Source organism: Pseudonaja textilis, chromosome 5, assembly GCF_049901715.1.
Source record: "Pseudonaja textilis isolate UNSWEBS1 chromosome 5, rPseTex1.2, whole genome shotgun sequence".
In the NCBI taxonomy this organism is placed as follows: Eukaryota; Metazoa; Chordata; class Lepidosauria; order Squamata; family Elapidae; genus Pseudonaja; species Pseudonaja textilis.
This window is the reverse complement of record NC_141994.1, coordinates 67,619,815-67,632,854: the sequence shown is the minus strand read 5'-3', so window position 1 is coordinate 67,632,854 and position 13,040 is coordinate 67,619,815. Positions and strand designations below refer to the sequence as shown.

General features: G+C 41.7%; 1 protein-coding gene across 5 annotated transcripts in view; it reads right to left on the bottom strand.

Annotated features, from left to right (window-relative positions):
- Positions 1-13,040, bottom strand: part of ABCC9 (ATP binding cassette subfamily C member 9) — a 97,857-nt gene that overhangs the window by 32,941 nt on the left and 51,876 nt on the right. For all 5 annotated transcript variants that reach the window (XM_026709145.2, XM_087935255.1, XM_087935256.1 and 2 more), the window contains 6 exons: positions 11,138-11,222; positions 9,378-9,458; positions 8,620-8,757; positions 7,687-7,812; positions 5,994-6,090; positions 3,132-3,358 (listed from right to left, as the gene is read on the bottom strand). In XM_026709145.2, coding sequence (XP_026564930.2) covers positions 3,132-3,358; positions 5,994-6,090; positions 7,687-7,812; positions 8,620-8,757; positions 9,378-9,458; positions 11,138-11,222 — 754 coding nt within the window. The remainder of the gene's footprint in view (positions 1-3,131; positions 3,359-5,993; positions 6,091-7,686; positions 7,813-8,619; positions 8,758-9,377; positions 9,459-11,137; positions 11,223-13,040) is intronic.

Below are 13,040 nucleotides of genomic sequence, written 5' to 3'. Positions count from 1 at the left end.
CGGTTTGCTTCATGTATGGCTCGGAGGGGTTTGAAGTGGGTAGTGATGCAGCTGCAGTGCAGCTTCTGGTCCATGGTCGTGTCTCATCTTCTGAGTGAGTGGGAGTCTGTTTTCTACATGGAAGTGTGGTGGTGGCATCTTGTGTGGCTCTCATGGGTGTGGGTCTGGTGTCCTTCTTCATGTTAGGTACTCGTCTGTTCATGAGGGCGGGTTTCCAAATGGCTGGAAGGCGGGAGGTGTCATCTCGTTTGTTCATGCTGTGTGGGCGTTTTTCTATCTCTATGGCTTCTCTGATTATTCTGCTGTTGAAGTGTTCGGTTTTGGCGATAGTTCTGGTATTTTTAAAATCAATTTCATGTCCTGTGGCTTTGAGGTGTTGGACCAGGGAAGAGGTCGTTTCTTCTTTTTGATTGAGTTCTTATGTTCTTCAATGCGTGCACTTATTCTTCTGTTAGTTTGTCCAATGTATGTGGTAGGGCAGGCAGTGCAGGGGATTTCGTATACTCCTTGGTTTTCTAATTCGATTTTGTCTTTGGGGTTTCTTAGGATGGTGGATATTTTTCTGTTTGTGCAGAATGCTGTTTTGATGTTGTGTTTTTGGAGGATCTTGCTGATTTTGTCTGTAGTGCCTTTTATATATATGGGAGGAGGGCTTTGCCGTTTTCTTGTTCTCTGTCTTGGATTTTGGTTGGGGTTTCTTTTTGGATTAGGTGGGTAATTTTCTTTCTTTGGAATCCATTGGCTGTAAGTACGTTGGTGAGAGTGTGTAGTTCGGTTTTTGGTGTTGTTCATCGACTAAGCATTTTGTTCTGGAGATGAGTGTCTTGGCTACGGAATTGATCTGTGCTGGGTGGTGGTGTGAGTGCATGTAGATAGCGGTTAGTGTGTGTTTTCTTCTGGTAGCCCCCACCTGAACAGAACACGCCTCCAACCAATCAGAACACGGCTAACCCCCAACCAATCAGAACACAACCAAACCCCCTACCAATGAGAACACACCCCACCCAATCAGAACACAGCCAAGCCCCCACCCAATCAAGTCCCACCCCACTGGCAGTTAAAGGAGGAAGCAGCTGCAATCTCACATTACTCTGAAAAGCACAGAGCCGAGAGACAGAAGCCTGAAGATGATGAATGAGACTTCATCAAGCGTTGCCTAGATACTTGAATCTACGCGGGAAAAACCCGAACAACCAAAGATCCACATATAAATACCAGAACCTCAGAAAACAGATATAGATATATATATATATGTGTGTGTGTGTGTGTGTGTATGTATGTATGTGTATGTATATGTATATGTATATGTATATGTATATGTATATGTATATGTATATGTATGTATGTATATATATATATATATATATATATATATATATATATATATATATATATATATATATATATATATTGGCATTCAGCTTTGTTCGGGTATTTTCCCGCATCATTATAGTTGTGCTTTTAAAGTTGTAGCAACGTTTCGGCAGAATCTCATCTGCCATCATCAGGCTTCTGTATTGTGTCCATCTGTGAGTCAGGCCCCCACAGTTGTTGTGGGCCTGACTCCAACAACTCTGGAGGCCTGTCTCCCCGAGTTTTTATATATATATATAAAAACAATAGAACAAGGGCGGAAGGCATGTTGGTTTTCTGACTTGCAAATGCAAACTGCTTTCGGGTTTTATTTAAGCAGAGCACAGTAAGCCTCAAACATTATTTGCAGAAGTTCAATCGGTCTGCAAACAAACCAACAACCTGCCATTCTTAGTTTTGAGTCCCAGGCCTTGAACTCTCTTTTCACACGGGGCTAAACAGAAGCTCCAAAGGGGATTTGAAATTCCTGCAATTGGTGAATGAGATCATACATTGGATCCTGAGTTCACTTCTGAGAACTCCCTGACTAAGCTGTGAGAAGTTTCAGCAGGAGATAAAAAAAGGGTATTTCCTTGAATCTATACAGAATGTCCCTTTCATGTAGTCTGCCATTTTAGAGGATAAGTTTATTTATTTATCTGATTTTGATAGCCACCTATCTCTGCAAATGACTCTGGGCAGCTCACAATTAATATGAGGATGAGGGGAGCTATTTAACACTGAGTGCTTATTATTACAGCTTTTCTTTTCTCCCCCTGAAGAATTATCCAGAAGTATTTATATCCAAGGAATCATTTCTAATTTAAAACTGAGGAAAGTTTATTCAATACGGCTTTCTGCGTTGCTGAGGCAGCTGAGGCAAACTTTGGCTGCGGTCCGCAGAGTTTAATTTTAAAGTTTGCAATTTGTTCTTACTGACATGAACGAGACTAAATACATTATAAAAGGTGATGTTTAGTTTTAATTTAAAGGTTAAATTTAGGTAACATCTACTCGAAGTCACTTCTCGTAACTTCATGGATATTTCATGTAGTTTCCTTGGCAACATATGAAACTGACTGATTGATTTGCACAGGGAACCGTCCACAGACATTCAGTGGTCCAGAAGAACAATCCCTAAATTAAACAACCTTTTTCAGAGGCACCTTTTCAGCTTGCCCTCTTTTCCATTATTATTGCTTCTGGTAAGGAGTTTAATATCACTAACCAGCCTGTCTGGTTCCAGCCTTTGGTTTTTAATTAAATTAAGATCCTAGACAGACCCCTCTCATCCTGGACATAAACTGTTTCAACTCCTACCCTCAAAACTAGACACAAGGACAGTTTTTGTCCCAACGCCATCACTCTGCTAAACAAATAATTCCCTCAACACTGTCCAACTATTTACTAAGCCTGCATTACTATTACTATTAATCCTCCCATCCTTCCTTTCACCCATCTCCTCCCACTTACAACTGCATGACTGTATTGCTTTTATCCTTACAATTTATATTGACTGTTTCCTAGTATGATTTGATTGCTTATTGTACCCTCTGAATATCATTAAGTTTTGTACCTGATGATTCTTGACTCTTGACGAATGTATCTTTTCTTTTATCTATATTGAGAGCATTTGCACCAAGACAAATTCCTTGTGTGTCCAATCACACTTGGCCAATAATAAGAATTCAATCCTATCCTATCCTATCCTATCCTACCCTATCCTATCCTATCCTATCCTATCCTATTGTACCCTGCTCTAGCCATGAAACATTCACCTTTTCGGAGCAGAGTGTTTGGGTCTGATTCGTAGATGTCCACTGAGCCAGCCAAAAGTCAATAGCAACGATGACCGAGTGTTTCAAGAGTTTGGAGAAGATCATCAAGGAGAGCAGAAGAAAGCCACCGGAGGTGAGATAGAGCCAACAAGTCTTCCAGGGCATCTTCGTCCTGAGGGGCATTGCTGAGGACATGCTGTCATCTTCTTCCTCTTCCTCCTCTTCCTCTGAAAAGTTATAGATGTCACTGAGTCAATTAACCCAGACAATTTAGTAGAGGGGTCAGCAACCTTAAACATTCAAAGAGACACAAAGATACTAACTGGAAGCCCCCCATTCAATTCTGGAGCCGACTGTATGTCCAGTCCCCCCACCATAGAGTCTCCTCCTAGTGCAATGTCCTTTTGCCTCTGCCGACTGGAACTCCGGTCCCCCCACCATAGAGTCTCCTCCTAGTGCGGCATCCTTTTGCCTCTGCCGACTGGAACTCCGGTCCCCCCACTATAGAGTCTCTTCCTAGTGCGGCATCCTTTTGCCTCTGCCGACTGGAACTCCGGTCCCCCCACCATAGAGTCTCCTCCTAGTGAGGCATCCTTTTTCCTCTTCCTGTCCTAACCAAAAACCCTATCAATTGTGGAGCTGACCAGCATCAGGGAGCTGCAGCAGAGGGATAAAAGAGCCACATGAGGCTCCAGAGTCGTGAGTTGCCGACCCCCGATTTAGTTTCTCTCACAAGATCAGCAGAGACATAGTGGGATTCTCGGTAGTGGCAGACATTCAAATAGGGACACATGGCCCACAATTGCACCTCCAGGTTCTAGTAGCAAACCATCTATCTCACAAAATGAAAGTCAATGTAGAGAAAAGTAAAGTCTTACACTTAGGCAAGAAAACCCAAAAGTACACATATAGACTGGGTGAAACCAGGTTTAATAGCAGTAACTGTGAGAGGGATCTTGAGTTTTAGTAGACAATCAGTTAAATATGAGCCAGCAGAGTGCGGTGGCAGCCAAAAAAGCCAACACAATCCTAATTTGCATTAACAGAGGGATACAATCAAGATCAAAGGAGGTACTAATACCACTCTATAAAGTATTAGTAAGACCACAACTGGAATACTGCATCCAGCTTTACTCATCACACTATAAAAAAGATGTTGAGACTCTAGAAAAAGTACAGAGAAGAGCAACCAGGATGATTAGGGGACTGGAGGCTAAAATCTACCAATAAACGGTTGCAGGAACTGGGCATGGCTGGTCTAGTGAAGAGAAGGACCAGGGAAGACATGAGAGCAGTCTTCCAATATTTGAGGGGCTGCCACAGAGAAGAGGGAGTCAACCAGGTGTGGCATTCTACCAGTTCGCACCTATTCGCTAGAACCAGTTGTTAACATTCTAAGAAGTTCAGAGAACCAGTGGTTAGAAGGAATTACTGGCCTAATCCTGTAAGAAGGCAGGAAGGAAACATTCTGGTGTTGCTTACAGAAACTGCCTCTCCATTAACCCTTATTACATTCTTGGCAGGACTAGACTTCCTGTCTCAGGAACGTCCCTGGAGTGTTTTCCCCACTCCTTTGCTGGTACTTTGCTTGTGTGGAGTGACCATTCAAAGTTAAAATGGCACTGAAAAAAGTGACTTGTGACCATTTTTCACAACTGTTGCAGCATCCTCACAGTCATGAGAGGCCAGGCGAGGAGATGGTGCCTCAATGTGAATGATATTGAGTTGGCCATGCCCAGTCAATAACATGACCACCAAGCCACGTCCAGCCAGTCACATGACCACCAAGCCATGCCCACCAACTAAGCCACGCCCACAGAACCGGTTGTTAAATATTTGAGTCCCACCCCTGGAGTCAACCTATTTTCCAAAGCACTTGAAGGCCAGACAAGGAATAATTGATGGAAACTGACCAAGGAGAGATTCAACATGGAAATAAGAGAAATTTTCCGATAGTGAGAACAATCAACCAATGGAACAGCTTGTTTTCGGAAGTTGTGGGAGCTTCATCACTGGAGGCTTTCAAGAAGAGATTGGATTGCCATTTGTCAGAAATGGAGTAGGATCCCTTGCTTGGGCAAGAGGTTGAATTAGATGACCTACAAGGTCCCTTACAACTCTTTTAATCTGTAATCTGTAATCAATGATAGTCACTGACAAGATGTTTGATTTTTAAGGAGAGTATCAGGACTGTCGTCCTGCTGTATCAGCCATTCTTCGCCAGATGCCAGTCTGCCACACACAATAGGGGAGGAAGGGAGCTGCAGAGAGGGAAGGGGTTGGGATAAGGGGAATTGAAACCACTCATTGTGCCATCCCATGAGAGCTTCCAGATGGTCCAAGGTCACATTGAACGCAACACCCTCCAGCCCGCCAAGCCAGGGACAATTTGTCTGAATGAAATTGGACAAGGGGAGATATCCAGGGGCAAAAGTGGTGAGAAAGGAAGAGTTAATCAGATGATTTGCGCACGAAAAATCAGATTCAGTTTTGCTGCTACTCGGCTTTGGTAAAATATACTTTCACTAGCAATGGAGTCGGAAAACTGGTTTTTTTCTCCCAGATATTTTACAATGATCTTTCATCCAAGTACTAATCAGTTCTAATCTTTCTCGCTTTTGAGCCACAATTAGATCAGCAAAGTCCTAAGCCTTAAGGAGACAGGACCCTACATCCCACTTTCCTGTTTCCACTTAACTCCAAAATTTAGCCTTTTAACGGTTGAAGAAATGCCACTTACTAGAAAGTCATTCCTAGTAAACCTGTACGAGACCTACAAGGCTTCATGTTTATAGCTTAAGTGTATATTCATTCATAAGTACTTTTTTTTTAACAAATCATACAAAATAACACCAGCATTACCTTCATCCTCATCCTCCAGTTGTGTTTTTGATTCTCTTGGGTACATAGCTCTTCGGAGAGTTTTTCTTTCTAAAGTAGTTTGATCGGCTTCCATATTCTGCATAGGGACATTAAAAATTTAGTACAAAGACTTTTTAGAACAGACCACCAATTCAACCTGAGGTGTGGATTGGGTTTATCCCTAAGGAATCCTCTCAAATCGTCATCTCAAATCTCCTCAGAATTGATTGGGAGATCTAACCTCTATTTTGTTTCTACTCCACACTTTACAACCCTTACTGTTGGAGGCCTCCCTCTTTCTGTTTAATACCACTTTACAATGCCTTGGTAAGACCACACTGCATCCAATTTGGGTTACCGCCATGTAAAAAGGTTGTTGAGACTCTACCGTGTTTCCCCCAAAATAAGACCTGGTCTTATTTTTTTTATTTTTTATTTGGCACCAAAAAAGGCCCTGGGATCAATCCAGAGCTCGTTTCTCGGATGCAGAGGCCTTTCCAGAAGGCCTCTGACGGTGAAACAAGGCTGGGAAGGTGCCGTGTGTGTCAATTCGGAGCCCATTTCTTGGCTGCAGAGGCCTTTCCAGAAGGCCTGTGATGACGAAATGGAGGCCAGGGGTGATGTGCAAAAGCAGTGGCAAGAGGCCACAGAAGAAGTGGGCCTGCAAGGCGAGGCAGGTGTCCGGGTGTCCGAGGCCTGATAGGTATTTATTTATTTATTTATTTATTTTATTTGTCAAGCGCTTGGAATATAATAGAAATAAGAATAAACATAAGTATAAATACATGAAATCGGTATGAATAATTGGGGACAATAGGAAAGGGATGGTAAGCATGATTGTGCACTTATGCAGTAAGTAGGGCAGCTCCACCCTCTATCCCCACCCTAGCTTAATTTTTACCTGTGCACCTCGCCCCACCCTCTGCACCCTGGAGTGCGTGGGGGTCTTAACTAGGGTTTATTTTGGGGGGTAGGGCTTGTATTGGGCGCATGAGTAAAAAATCAAGCTGGAACTTACTTTCAGGGTAGGTTGTATTTTCAGGAAAATACAGTAGAAAGCATGGAGAGAAGAGCAACAAAGATTATTGGGGGACTGGAGGCTAAAGCATACAAAGAGGGGGTTAATCTATTCTCCAAAGCACTTGAAGGCAGGAGAAGAAGCAATGGATGGAAACTAATCAAGGAGAGAAGCAACCTGGAATTAAGGCAAAACTTTCTGACAGTGAGGACAATTAACCAGTGGGATAGCTTGCCATCAGAAGTTGTGGGTACTCCATCATTGGAGGTTTTCCAGAAGAGACTGGACAGTCACTTGTCTGAAATGGGTCTCCTGCTGGAGCAAGGGGCTGAACTAGAAGACCTCTAAGGTCCCTTCCATCTCCATTGTGATTGAGTTAAAAGTCTGAAGAAGATGATGTCCAGCCAAGGGAGAAAAGAGATTGCATATATATTCTGACAAAGTAGTGGACAGCTCTTCTGTTGTACCAGCAATTTACAACTTTAGTGCTCGCATGTATTTCAGTTGACATTGATAGACTTGAATTTGCTTCTTGGTGAGAGCACCACAACCTTCACAAATCATCAGAGTTAAAAACAAGAGACTTCCAACAAATGAGATTTGGGTAGAAATGTCACGGAATGTCACCAGGTATGGATCAAACCAGGCCTTCATTTTCCCGCTCTTCACATTTACCTTTTCCAATTCCTGGTCTTGACGATTCATGAGAGTTTTCCAGTGGTCGTAAAGCTCCACGTCTTTAGTCTGGATGTCCTTCAGGGTCCCTTCTCGAAGAACAGTGCCGTCTTTCATGGCAATGATCTAAGAATTAAAAAGAATCAGGAAGCTGTCTATCCATCCATCCATTCATCCATAATTGTCTATCTGTCTGTCTGTCTGTCTATCTATCTATCTATCTATCTATCTATCTATCTATCTATCTATCTACCTAGCTACCTACCTAGCTAGCTACCATCTATCTATGAATCATCTATTGATCTCTCTCTCTCTCTCTCTCTCTCCTTCTGTTGCTCTATCTGTCCATCCATCATCTACATCTCTGTCTGTCTGTCTATCTATCTATCTATCTATCTATCTATCTATCTATCTATCTATCTATCTATCTATCTACTCTGTTGCTCCATCCATCCATCCATCCATCCATCCATCCATCTATCTATTTCTCTGTTGCTCCATCCATCATCCATCCATCCATCCATCCATCCATCCATCCATCCATCTATCTATCTATCTATCTATCTATCTATCTATCTATCTATCTATCTATTTCTCTGTTGCTCCATCCATCCATCCATCCATCCATCCATCCATCCATCCATCCATCCATCTATCCATCTATCTACATCTATCTATCTATCTATCTATCTATCTATCTATCTATCTATCTATCTATCATCTATCTATTTCTCTGTTGCTCCATCCATCCATCCATCCATCCATCCATCTATCCATCTATCCATCTATCCATCTATCCATCTATCCATCTATCCATCCATCCATCCATCCATCCATCCATCTATCCATCTATCCATCTATCTATCTATCCATCTATCCATCTATCCATCTATCTACATCCATCCATCCATCCATCCATCTGTCCAATCTTACCCAGTCAGCATGTGGCAAATACTGTAGTTTATGAGTCACTAAGACGAGTGTCCTTTTATCATCTTTCAGGAACTTTAGGATACCTTCTTGCATTAAGTGGTCACTGAGGTGAATGTCCAAGGCAGAAAATGGGTCATCCTGGAATTCCACATAGGAAATTAAAATATTACAAAAGAGATATTATACTCCATCTTACTGTCCCCAAAACCTTCTGTTATCATTACCTTACTTCTGCTACACATAGAACGGCATTCACATTAATAATTTCCAATACCTTACTCTCACTGCTGATGGGGAGGGAGATTAAAAAAAAACTTCACAGATCTCCTTCGGTAATCTACTTATGCATTGTTAAGTGAATCAAGTGATTTGTTAAGTGAATTGTACAGTTAAAAGATTGTGCAGACTTTTAGCTATACAATTTGGGATGAACACCCTTGGAATGGTGTGGGAGTAGGAATGGATTTCAAGGGGAAAAAATTGCAGACTACAGGAACCAGGAGTACCATTCAGGTGACCCCGAGGACACAGATAAACTTCCAAGTGGTCTCAACAACCCTCTAAAAGGATGCAAATGACCAACTGTCTGCAAGGAAGATAAATCCTTCCATTCTCCACCATCCAGTCAGAGCTGAAGAAGCTTCTTGGATGAGAAGTGAAACGTCTTCAAAAGCAAAAAACAAGAAAGTCCAGTTGCCTCCTGAAAAAAACTTCTAGTTTGATAGTGCTTCTGCCTCTTTAAAATACTTTTCACTTACCAGGAAGACGATGTTGGCATTTTGGTAGAGTGCTCGAGCGACACAGATGCGTTGCCGTTGACCTCCACTCAAGTTAATTCCCTAAAGGGTATAATAAACCACAATTTTCAGTCAGCTGCCCAAACATTGCAGCATCTTTACTGACAGGCCCTTGAAAAAATAACAAATATTTTTAAAAAAACATCCTAAAACTAAACTTCTTCCTAAATTTATATGACATTGGTTTATTCAATCTCAGTGCTGTTGGCTACCAAACCTAAAGTGTGAACAGTCTAAAAGAGGACAAAGAAGATCTTGGCATATAAGCGGGGATTGTTGTTGTTTGGTTGTTAAGTTGTGTCCAACACTTTTTGACCCTTGGACCACAGCTAGCTAGGCCCTCTGTCCTCCACTGCCTTCCAGAGTTTGCCCAAATTCATATCCATTGTGTTGATGACACTATCTAACTATCTCATTCTCTGCTCTCCTCCTTCTCCTTTTGCCTTCCATCTTTCCCAACATCAGGGTCTTCTCCAATAAGTCTTCTCATTTGGTGGACAAAGTATTTGAGCTTCAGCTTCAGGATCCCTCCTTCCAAAGGACATTCAGGGTTGATTTCCTTTAGGAATGACTGATTGGATCTCGGAGGTCTCGGAGAGCGAGGACTCAGATGAGGGGCCTGCGTGTGAGGCAGGGATGGGACCAAGACTATCAGGGAGTGGAATGCTGCCTTTGGAGATTGGGAGGCTGGCAGCAGTGATGAAGAGGCCCCCGAGGAGCCTGTGCCCAGTGCGTGTGCGCGCAGGGCTGCTCAAAGGAAAGAGCAGCTGCAGCAGCATGGGCAACTCGGGAGTAAAACTGCAAGGTAATGGCCCCTCCCTTAAGAGATAAAAACCAGCTGAGAAGCCGGAATTCTTTACAGGAAGCAAAGAAGTTTTTGCACTCAAGCCTTGGGGACGTTCGGACTCTCTTAGTTTGTGTTTGGAGACTTTTTGTGTTTGAAATATTTCTTGGCAACTTTATCTAGTGTTCTTGGCAAGGGTCATTCTTATCAGAGACAGTTAGTTTGAAACAGCCTTTTTACCGGGAAGGGATGGAATTCGTAAAGAATCATTCCAACAGTCCAGGTGTCAACAATCCGACTAGTGAACCCAAAATAAGTAAACACTCACAGGAGCTTTGAACTCCCCAAAAGTAAAACTTTATTGGATATACCATTTTGGTACTGAAGAATCAAAAACAGCTCTGGTTTTCCCACACAAAGCTTTGCTTGGTGAAACAGTACTTCCCCTTTCTCCCTACCTCTGGGTGATCACACTTTCCAGTTATGAGACGTCCTTTTGTTATGGACCAGTCCATCTCTTTCTCCAGCAACTGTAGCGATGACCTTGATGGTTGCCAGGTTCTTATAATCTACTCCAATTCTTGAAGTCCACAAGTCATAAAAGGGCCATAGTTCCCCACCCCGATCCACAAGGAAGAGGGAATTTTAATCTAACTTAATTTGTAACTAAACATATACGCTGCCTCAATCCAGTTGGACCCTAGGTCTCAAATGATCTCCTGCAGAGGGACTCCATAAAATCAACCTGAGTTCCACAGGTAGCTTGAGCGACGGAGGGGATAAACATATAACGGAATTCACATTAATAATTTTCAATACCTTGCTCTCAGTGCTGATGGGGAGGGAGATTAAAAAAAATATTACAGATCTCCTTGGTCTACCAATAATGCAGGAGTGGTCTGAAAAATAGCAATGGCATCTGTCCTTCTTAACTTACCCTTTCCCCGATTTCTGTCTGATCTCCAAATGGCAACAGATCAATATCAGGTTGTAGAGAACACGCATCAGTCACTGCTTTGTACCTGTGGAAGAAATATTAAAAATAAAACATGAGGTCCAGAAAGATGGAAAGGTTTTAAAACAAGGGTGGGGAACAATGGGCCTTTTATGGTTTATGTATTTATTTATTTTTATTTATTTATTTATTTGTCAAGCAAGTATTAGATAACAGGTATGCTGGCTGGGGAATTCTTCACCCAAATTGCCAAGGTTGAGCATTTAAACCTTGTTTTAAATGCTCTGTGACCTGCACTAACTCCCAGTCTGCTTCTGGGTGATGGTTTTGACTTATAAAACTCCATGGCATGGCATCCACCTCAGCTGTTAAGTTAGTAACATGGTCATTAAGTGGATCTGGTTTCCCCGTTGACTAGGCTTGTCATAATTTGCAAAAGTAGTCACATGACCCTGGGACACTGCAACCGTCATAAATATGAATCAGTTACCAAGTAGCCAAGTTTTGATCACATGACCACGGGGATGCTGCAACAATTGTAACCAGTGGTGGGATTCAGCCAGTTCGCCCCAGTTTGGGAAACCGGTTGTTAATTTTCTGAGCAATTTGGCGAACTGCTTGTTGGAAGAAATCATTAGGACAGAGAACCAGTTGTTAAATTATTTGAATCCCACCACTGGTCATAACTTTGAAAAATGGTCATAAATTGCTTTTTTGTAGCACCACTGCAACTTTGAATGTTCACTAAATGAATGGTTATAAGTGGAAGACTACCTGTAAGTCAGACAAAGAGCTTCACATTTGTACATGCTAAGTTCAATTTGTTTCAACTTCGTCCTTTTTTTTGGTGGCTTAATGAAGCCTGAATGTTGAGCTTATGGTTTCATGTATTGTCTGAACCCATGACATGGATGAATTAAGCAATCAGAGTTTGTTGTTGGAAGGGATCTTGGAGGTCTTCTAGTCCAACCCCCTGCTTAGACAGGAAACCATTTGTAATTTCTGACAAATGGTTATCCAATCTCTTAATGTTAAACAACAGGAATAGAATAGAATAGAATAGAATAGAATAGAATAGAATAGAATTCTTTATTGGCCAAGTGCGATTAGACACACAAGCAATTTGTCTTGGTGCAAATGCTCTCAGTGTACATAAAAGAAAAGATACATTCATCAAGAGTAGAGAATCATAAGGTCCAACACTTAACGATAGTCACAGGGTACAATAAGCAATCAAATCATACTAGAAAACAGTCAATATAAATCGTAAAGATACAAGCGACAAAGTTACAGTCATACAATCACCAGTGGGAGAGGATGGGTGATGAGGAATGATGAGATTAACAGTAATAGTAGTGCAGACTTTGTAAATAGTTGAACAGTGTTGAGGGAATTATTTGTTTAGCAGAATGATAAGAAATAATTAGATAAATAATCTTATTATTAGATTAAATAATAAGATAAGAATGACCTTGTGTCTAGTTGTTCTGGTGTGCAGAGCTCTATAGCATCGTTTTGAGGGAAGAATGTTCCTTTTGATTTCCTCCCACCTCAAAATTAAATATAAACATGGAATAAAAGAAAACAGGATGGACGGTCAGGCAGCAAAGTGATTTTTGTGCAACAGGAGAGTCTGGGAATTGGGAACCATCTCCTGTGTAGATAGTATTCATTGAGAAGTACTCTAATGATTCTTTATTTTTAAATGTATGACTTCCCCTCTTTCCAGTCGTCCCCTCTTGGAACCGATATCATAAACTTTAAATTCAGCCTCAGCTCCCTTATTATGACTGATTAATAAAGAACTGTGCCTCTGATAAGGATCAGTTGCATTAAGTTTTAAGTCAATAGTACTGGGCTACTTATGTTAACCTACTCTTTGCAG